At 37.5% G+C, this 10050-nt stretch overlaps 1 protein-coding gene across 1 annotated transcript; it reads right to left on the bottom strand.

Annotated features, from left to right (window-relative positions):
- Positions 1-271: 271 nt before the first annotated feature.
- SPRY4 (sprouty RTK signaling antagonist 4) lies at positions 272-9720 on the bottom strand. Its single transcript, XM_063445251.1, has 2 exons — positions 9649-9720; positions 272-2219 (listed from the first exon to the last, which is right to left on the bottom strand). The coding sequence occupies exon 2, from the start codon at positions 2173-2175 to the stop codon at positions 1282-1284; it is 894 nt and encodes a 297-aa protein (XP_063301321.1). The 5' UTR covers positions 2176-2219; positions 9649-9720; the 3' UTR covers positions 272-1281.
- Between the last annotated feature and the right edge of the window lie 330 nt (positions 9721-10050).

Below are 10050 nucleotides of genomic sequence, written 5' to 3' on the forward strand. Positions count from 1 at the left end.
TATTTACACAGATGTACAGACACTATTTTACAATAGGGCCAGGGTACAGCAGCAGCAGAGGGAACGAAAAGGCTTCATGAATATTTCAATTTGCTCACAATTTTTTTTTAAATTAGGTATTGTGCTCTAATGTCCCCTGACTTATAGCTGGATATACATTCCCTTAATTCTAGAACTGCAACAGTTCCAGGCATATTTTTTTTTATTATAGCAGTTGCCATTAGCCAACACCATAAAAAAAAAAAAAAAAAAAAAATGGAAAAATAATTATCCTGTTTAAATAGGCTGGTAATCAGAGCTGGAAATGATAATAAATTATCAATTATTCAATAGGTAAGGCGCTTAGAATTCAAGAAAGCATTACTAAGTCTTCATTACTATAGAGTTCTGAAAAAAATAGAGGGCTCGATTTGGATAAGAAAGTGGACAGTGGATGGATATGAACATACACCACAGAAGTTCTCAACTCCATGCTTCGAGAGCCACACATAGACCTATATGTACTTTCTAAAAAAAACACATATGAGTTACATAAATGTAAAGTGGCTAACTTGCCTTAATATAGAGATATCAAAAAAATCTAGGCCTGTGAGCTGCCATCAAGGCTTGGAGTTGTATACCACTAGAATAGCAAACGGAAAGGGATGCAAGACACTTTCCTCTTACCAGTGGTGATTGAAACCCTACTTTTACCACGTCACAAAAGGTTGACTGAAACCCTAACCTTAACCATCACCAGCTGAAAACCAAATAAAGTTTTTAAGATGAATAAAAAAAAAATAAAGGACAACCCAAAAAAAATTCTTGATAGAACAATAAAACAGTAACAATGTTGTTAATGAGCTGTGAACCTTCAGTTTAAAAACAAAGACACTGCTATGTTCGGAAGAACGAGAGTTGGCACTCTTCCACGCTAAGTGAAGAATAACAAAAACACGGCTGTCTCTTTAACCAAATTGCTACCAGTGGCAGATGTAGTTACAATACCAACGGTAGTGTCAGGAAAATTCCTATGGCTGTCTAGCGATGTCTCTGTTCATTAGTTAGCACGCACATCTTTAACACAGGATTTGAAGATGGTTCACAGCAACACTACACAAATGCATTTCCTGCTTTTTGTCTCTAGAATAGTAAATTGTTGCCAAATACCCTCAGGAAATGCTAGTTTAAAGCCTCAGGTGACATCCTGCCTACTGTGGGTTTTTTTTTCCTCTCCTTTCTCATCATGAGCGGTGCATTCTTATAGCATAGTTCATAAAGTACGATTACACAGTACATTAATCAAAATGGCTTTTCTTGTCTGCCCACTGCATCTGGTGCTTTGCAGATGACACTGTTTGTGTTTTTACACCGACAACCAGGCCGGCTTGCTTGGTCATAGCATTTCTGGGAGAGCTTAACACAACCTGTGGCTGGAAGATAGCAAAGTAAGCAAGGAAGGACCAAGGACATGGCTCCCATGAAAGACCAGCGTGCACAGCAATTTGATTGGGAGCAAGAGCATGGATGATCTGCACAGGAGCCCTCATCATCTTCATTTGTGCAGTGGTAGAAGACCCCTTTGACGAGACACATGCAGGTGGAATAGTTGACAAGATTTTGTGCAGAACACAGGTACTCCTGGTTGCAAACCCAACATGAAGGCAAGGTCCGAGGGGTAGTACAATCCTTGCATTTACATTTACCACAAGCCTCACAGAGTAAGAAATGTTTGTCAAGTTCCTGAGCGATCTGTCCCTTGACATCCTGAGGCTTACAGTTAATCACTTTAGGCTGTATCCTCACTGCCCGAGGTGGGGACTGATCCACAACTGGTGGTGGGGCCATGTGATCCAAGAGCCTCTGATCGGAGGATGTGCTACTGCTGCTGCTTATGGAACTTGGTCGTCCACTGAACGATATCCAAGGGTGTGTATTGTCAGCTTCACACCTTTGTAGGTGCTGATTGATGAGCATAGGTTCATGGAGTCCTCTGCTGATCTTCTGATTCGTCAGCTGATTAAGAGTTGGGTTATCAATATAGTCATTTTCAAGATGGGTGGTCTTCATCTGGTCAATAGGCAAGATAGTCAATGGGTGCTGCAACCTTCCATAAGGGACGCGGCCGTCTAGAAGGGGTTGTACCATAACTGCACTGGGCACCACCGTGATGCTATGGGGAATTCTGGAATCCATTGATCCACTCTGCACCAATCTTGGATAATTTGCTTCTAAAATCTCTACATAAAGAAAGAAGAAAAAAAAAAAAAAAGACATAACATTGTTAGAATGTAATGAATGCACAAGAATGTTACATGGCATACTGTGTAAAAATATATATTTTTCAGATGTCCTCAACCTTCCCTTCTGGATTTACCTCTGCATTGATTAGCCAATCTAGCAGATTTAAAACAAACATTCAAGATGAGAATATAAAGAATAGAGTGCTAAATAGCTGCAGTATAACTTCACAAACATACACAAACTGCTGCAGTTCCTCTAATGGCCAACTCCATACTCCCTTAGTTTCTAATTTCATCGAAAGAGCAGTTCAAAATTGGAACCTATCCAGTTACCCAACAGCTATGCAAGTCAAAAGAGCACAGGAAGCAACTAAGCTTAAATCAAAGAGCGGATACGGCCTGGCTCCAATTTAGAAAGTGCACATTGTTTTCTATGAGATGTAGAGTTTCCTTGCAGATCGACCTTTTATTTGTGAGTCCTATTTGAACAATCACTTAAAGAGGCAGCACATACAAGTTTATTAATAAAACAGACATTGGCACAGCATTACAAAAATAATTGTTAAATGTTTTGCAGCATTAAGGAATGTGTATTTTGTTAATATGTCAAATTAAAACAACTTGTTCTTTCATCTAAAAGCAAGTCAAAGTTCTCCTGCAGCTTCAAGTACTGGGTAAATATTACATCAGTCATGCTAGGAACTAAAAGACACCTAAAACAATCTTGAATGCCATTTTTATATGAAATGGATGTACACCAACCAACCATTTTACTTTTCTAGAAGACCTTCTGCTAGGTCAGACTGTTGCCAAGACTAGTTTAGGAAATTATTTGCAACATCAAATTTTTTTTTTTTAAATAATAATAATAATAATAATAATAATAATAATAATAATAATAATAATAATAATAATAATAATAAGCCCCAAACAAAATATGTCTCTACCACACAGTCCTACTTAAAAGTAAAATTAAAATAAATAATAGGTAATTTAGGTGAAGACAAATTATGCTGCATAATCTTACTGATTGGGCTCTTTCGCCTGAAAATGCTGTACTTTTTGTACTATATTCTAGTGGACAGTCAACAGACCCCAGCTCACCACTTAGTGAATAATGCAAATTTCGAGTAATTGACTAAATAACCTGCAATAACCAGAGAGAATTTCTGCAGAGGTGGTGGAAAAAACAAGATCCCTAAAGCAGACATTCTAGAAGTAGACATGTCTCAGTGGCTGAGACCGAGAATATTTAATTCCTCTATTAGTATAATTATTGATATGTATATAGCACAAACTTATTCCACAGTGCTTTACAGTATTACGAAAGGCAGAAATTTAACAATAAAAGGAGACAATTTCAAAATGTTACAGAAACAATAGGTATATGAGGACCATGCGCAGACGGGCTTTCAGTCTAGAGGTATCTACATGTTGTCAGCAGCTGATCTAAGCAATTTTTGATTAATTTAAAAACGCAGTCCCAAGTTAAGTTGTAGTATGGGATGCCAGTTTCACAAAACTATAGTTTACATCCCCAGCAATGGCAAATAAACACTATTAAACAAAAATCAAAATTAAAAAAAAATAATAATATATACACATACATACACACACACTGTGCTGGGTTTTACAGAAAACAGGTGATTAAAAAAAAACTACACTTTCAGTAGTTTTATGATCTTCTGCTTCCGCTGTAGTCACATCTGCGATCACAGCTGTTAAAGCAGGGTGCTCAGTCAAACCCCCACTGCTCCCCTCCCCAAATAAAACTCCACGTGTCAACCTCTTAAAAACAAGCAGAGCAGGAAAACAATCAATTTCTGAAATACTCTCTCCCATCATTCTCAGCCACTTGCTGGGAGATCACAGTCAACAGGTGGTAGACTTCAGGTCCTTAACCGCCCCCTCACCCAGGTAAACAAACCTCACTCAAAAAAGGTTAAACATTCAACAGCACTGTAATGTATGGCATAGGTTTTTTTTTTTTTTTTACTAAACAACCAGGTTTTAGAAAATTGAGAACTAGAATTCAAAGAAAAAGTAGAAGGAAAAAACCCCCACAAATAAAACACCAATTGAGAAAATCTCCAACTCAGCTGAACCATTTTAACCTTAAACTTTGTAGTTTTTTGTTTTTTTTTCCCCTTCTTCAATCCACTACACAAAGTGTTATTTAGTGAATAACCCCATATATTACAGGAGGGAACTTTTAAGCAATGCAGTATCTTTAATAATTCAACCCAAATGGGCAAGTTAAGAGATTTAAAAAAAAAAAAAAAAAAAAAAAAAAAAGTTACACTAAACAGCAGTTTACATGGTATGCAAGACATTTTGTCAGATTACCTTTTTGAAATATGCTCTAATACAAAATAAAATACATCATTTTTTATTTTTTTTATCTCGTCCTTAGAGACTGCCCTATTTTTTGCAGGAAATATCAAGAAATTTGTATATTTTGCCAACAGAGTTGTTGACGCATTGAGTAGACTTACATCAGATGAGGCTGGAAACAATAATCCAGAGTAAAGTCTGTAGCAGATAGACCAAGATCACAACACTTAGAGCTTGCTAATGCAAATCGCAGCTTATAACACAGAACACTGAAGAACTGGGTTCAAAGATCTGCCTCTGCAGGTATTACTGCATAAGGGACCAATCCTTTAACAGAGCATTGGTCTTGTAGCTTTCTGATATAATGGTTTGGCTACAATTACACAGGACCGCTCCCTTCTGAGCTAGACCTCAAAAGCTAACAGCTTTACCATTTCACACTCCTAATTGGTCTTCCTAGCAGTATGCTATGATTTCAACACCTGTACATCCTTTTAGCAAGTCACTGATAACCTGTCAGACTTTGATAAGGATAAAATATCGCACCATTTGCAGGAAAAGGGCAGGCTCATTGCACCAAGGTCAGAGACTGCCTTCGACTGCTAGGCCCTGCCCTTCGGAAACCAGATGTTGAGGACAAACATTTGTTAATAATGAAATTGTACAGGTGAAGAGATTTCCACAGGAAAGTAACACTAAACTCTGGTCTTGCCTTTTCTGTACAAAAAGAAAAGGGGAATTAAAATTTGAAAAAGAAAAAAGAAACCTGCATTTTTTGGGGGGGGAAATGGAAACATTTAGTACAAAGCACTGTAAATATATGAAGAATAAGAAAGGGTTTTAATAGATTATTCTGCGTAATAGAAATGGTTACACACCCGTATCACTGAGAACATGATAGGAGTTGCACAGAAAAGCTTATAAAATACACTGATACATGCCTAATACTCATAGCTAAACAAAACCAAAACATAAATGCTACTTTGGGAGCATACATGCTCCCAACCATTCTTAAAGGGAATCTAGTAACAAATTTAGAATATTTTCTGAACAATACTATTATACATTTAAAATGGTGTTCTCTGGAATTCTGAAATGTCTATGTATATGTAACCAGGCCTATGCTTTCCTGGGCACCTTACCCATCTTCATACTGAATGATGCCAGATTAACTCCACAGTATGCAGAATTCATATGCTGCAGCAGGGAAATCGTATATTTATCAAGATGCAGTCCAAATGAAATCACCTTGATTAATGACCATTTCTTGCAGCATATGATTGTCACATATTGCAAGGAAACTAATTGTCACATAATGCTGATCAGAATAACACATCCATGCCAATGGATGTACAGGTTTTTGTTCAATCCATGCATTATGTAGTCTATAATACCATATGTATCACAGATTTCTGCGGAATTCATATCATTTAGAGAAATGCCAAATTAAAGGAGATGAATTGGACTGAAACACTAATGCATGGTATAACTATTCATATTTGTTTTCTTTGGGGTTATAATAAATAGTCATGACGCAGAGTTTCAAAATCTAAGTGCATGCAAGACAGCATTATACCCGCTCTGAAGTACCATAATGAGCAAGGTTAATTCATAAAATGGGTGATCCATTCATGAAACAGGAGAAAAAAAAAAAAAAAGGAGGCACAGTATTCCTCCTAGGCAGCTGTTCAAGCATTTATAAGGGATTTCATTAAATCAGGCTCACTCTTGGCATCCATAGAGTATAAAAATGCTTACTACGTAAAACGTAATGAAAGTCCATGAATGAATCTCTGCTACGGATAATGGCAGAGAAGACTGCGATAAATTACACCTTGAATGGCTCTATAATTAGCTATATGCTGAATGGATACACTACTTCACAATAGTGCTGATAAGTGCTGAAATGCAGCCCCAGAGAGCAGTTATTTAACCCTTGAATGTTATTAATAAGATTAACAAGGAATACCATTAAAAGGTTAAAAAAAAAAAAAACTTTTATAAATGTAGATCTCTCTCTCTCCTGATTCACATTCTGAATATTACAACCTATATAAGCCTCTGAAGGTGACTGCACTGTCCCTTTAATTATAGACCCGGAAAATGCATCCTGTTACAATATTAATGTAGCCATGCAGTATATATTTAACCCACTCAGGAACAATACTACATAAAGACATCTGCCTATACAGATTCCTAAAAGGCATACAATTAGATGGTCCTATGGAAATTATCACATTATACAATATCTATAATGGGGCTAACATGAGGATATGTCAAAAATGTAACAGTGGGAATATAAAAATACATCTTGAAAATTCTACTGAGAATGATGGTCAATTCCTTTAACGTCAGTTGTATTGTTACATTTTTTTAATTAAATCATAAATGGCACCTCTTTGTAATGACTGAAGTATAAGTTGATCTGATATAGTAAGAGAAAGATAAAGATTCAAGTACCAAGCAAGGCTTTTACCATCATCCTGTCTATATGCTCAGTCAGTTGGGTTGAACTGCACCAGCAATATGCAGCCTCCACCATGCCATAGTCTTTACATGGATTTCAACAACACTGCGCAAAATGTTGGCCCTTTATAGATCACACGAGATTCTCATTCAGTAGATTCAGTATCATTATTTAGGCAGTCGCTGGCATGTGTGGGGACCAGGGACACTGGATAACCCCCCTTATACTTATTAGGGCCCTTATTGATGGGGGCCAAGGTTGGGGACACTAGGTCCCCCCCACCCTTCTTAAAAATATCAGGGTCCCCATTCACTGGCATGGGTGGGGGCCGGGACACTAGTTTGCCAATTCCTTTAAAAAAAATTAATAATGTATAGTATCACCCACCTGATGCCCACAGGAGAGCTATATCCCCCCCACCCTCTGCTATTTCTCAGGCCCCATCCCTGGTTACCCAGTCACTAGTTTTCATGTTTAGTAGACATGCCCCCACCTGCCAGATGGGAAGATATGTTGGTAAAATACCTCCATTGTAGGTATGAGGGTCTTATTAACCCCTATAGGATTTCTACCTACCATTATTTATTTTTTTTACACGTGGTGGCCATCTAACAAGCGCTGGCCAGTCACCACATAGTTAATCCTCATGTTTCCAAGGGTTTTTAACCATTTGCTCGCGGGCTGCTAGTTCGGTCAGCGAGCAAGCAGTTCTCCAAATTATCGTTCATTTGCAATGAGGAAGTAAATTCAAATTTGCGATTCCAGTGCTGTAGAGTGATTCGAGTGAGTTCGGAAAAACAGTGATTTCCACATCTGAACCAATATTACAGAATTGATCAGACCTACCGAATTCTGACCACGTTTGACTTTGGTAAAGATGTGAATTGTCAATAAGGTCGGAATTCGGTTGGAAATCGGACCAGGCAGACCACACAGGGCGATGGCTGATGAGGTCACCGCTGCTCTACGCAGGGAACCAAGCAGGAGCCAGACGGTCATATTCTACCTCAGTCCGAACTAAGGTGTATGAATAGAACATGAGGGATCTAGTGTTCTGTAAAAATATGGGCCAGAATTTCAGGTATTTTTACATAAAATGATTTTTTAAAAATATTCTAGATCTTTTTTTATTATATGCTGCAAGGATTCTTATAATTTTTTAATCTGATGACGGCTGTCCTTTAACCCCTTAAGGACCAAACTTCTGGAATAAAAGGGAATCATGACATGTCACGTGTCCTTAAGGGGTTAATAAGGTTTTTTTTTTTTAACCAGCCATCATTTATGTTGCACAGAAAAACCCAAATTTACAAATTGCAGGCCAATATAACAATATTAGGATGATAGCTACTGGATTAAGAGGTTTCCCCCCCCCCATCTCTACTCTCCCAACCTCAATACACTGTTTATGTAAAAATTTTATCAACACAGTCTTTTTAAAAAAAAAAAAAAAAAAAAAAAAAAAAGAGAATCAGAAAATCCCTATATACTTAATGCAGCTTCCACCTTGCTTTCTTGTAAAAACGGTATATGGTGTAATCTCGTAACAAAAACACATCAAAAAGGATAACATTTCCCAATTACACTACACAATTGTTTCATGTAGGGACATTAAAAAAAATGGGATGGTGCTCAAATCTTGCAAGCCAGTGCGGAGTCTCAGTAATAATAAAATAAACATATCTATTTCCAGGCTTTCTGCGCAGTGGAAGCACTGGGCCTTTTTTCCTGCTGCATCGTGTATTCAGATTCCAATTTATATTAGATTTCCAAAAACCATATACCTTACAATTTCCCTAGATTAGACGTCACGATGGGGATTGCAGTGGGGGAGACATATCTCCCGTGTACTTGAACAGATACATTGTCTGCTATGCACAAATACATCCTGCGTCATCACAAGAAGAAGGACAAAATCTGCTCAAAAAATGAGCTTTAGGACATTCTTGAAAAGATCTAAACATTCACGCGCTGATCAGGGAGCTATAGAATGTCTGATCCTTAGATATTAAAATAAATCCGTATATTAGAATGTCACACACACACACACACAGCGGGATCAAGTATCAAATATAGGAAATATAAAAAGATATACGTAAGCATGCCATACATAAAAAAAAAAAAAAAAAAAGTGTCGAAGAGAGACATGAAATTAGGTAACCACTGCAAATTCAGAGGGATCAATATGGGATTTAAATAAAAGGTGCAGAGGATGTTATGCCAAATTATCATTTAAGTAGAGAAGCCCTAACTAATAAACATGAAGCAGCCCCTCTCCTCCTATTTAGGCAAATCTAAATGCAGGCAATGCACAGATAGAGAGGGATTTCCTGCAGCATTGCATTCCGCCCCCCCTTCCCCTTTGACAGATCACAAGCTACTTACTAAAAAGAAGCACGATTTGCATGTGGGAAATGAGTCCAGCTGCATAGAATCCCACACACTATCCTTATTACCACCAGATGGTCAGAGCAAAAAAGACATTAGAAAAAATATAAAAAAAAAAAAATAAAATAAAGTCCTATTTTGAAAATCACTAACACTATCTAAATAATAATTTTAAATTTTTTTTTAATTATAATATATATATATATATATGCAAATATAAGAGACAAGAAGACTTACCTGTAAGAAAGCAGCAAAGCTCATTTCTTAATAATCCAAAAATCCCAGCAAATCACTGGCTGTATGCATAGAAACTTCTTTAGTTAATAAGGGGGGTAAAAACCCATGAAGAAGAAGAAGAATCATTGATCCTGACTACATCTCTCTTCTGCTGTCAGCTCCCTTTTTCGCGTTCAGTGTTGCAACTCCCTGGGAAAAATGGCTTTTTTATGAATGGGAGGGCAGAGTGACAGGACGCCTGCGCATTAGCGAATCACAATTCTTATGAATGGGAGGGATGCTCTTCAGTGCGCATGCGCCGCACCCACGCACAAATCTTATGAATGGGGGTGGGTGCTGGGGGTGCTGACTACTGCGCGCATGCGCAAGCACTGTCATTCATTTTTTTTTTCCCCTTTTTTT

This window comes from Pelobates fuscus, chromosome 3 (genome assembly GCF_036172605.1).
Source record: "Pelobates fuscus isolate aPelFus1 chromosome 3, aPelFus1.pri, whole genome shotgun sequence".
NCBI lineage: Eukaryota > Metazoa > Chordata > Amphibia > Anura > Pelobatidae > Pelobates > Pelobates fuscus.

Bases quoted from the DNA above. Each gene is read 5' to 3' on its own strand.
- SPRY4 (XM_063445251.1), bottom strand. From the start codon at position 2,175: ATGGATTCCAGAATTCCCCATAGCATCACGGTGGTGCCCAGTGCAGTT.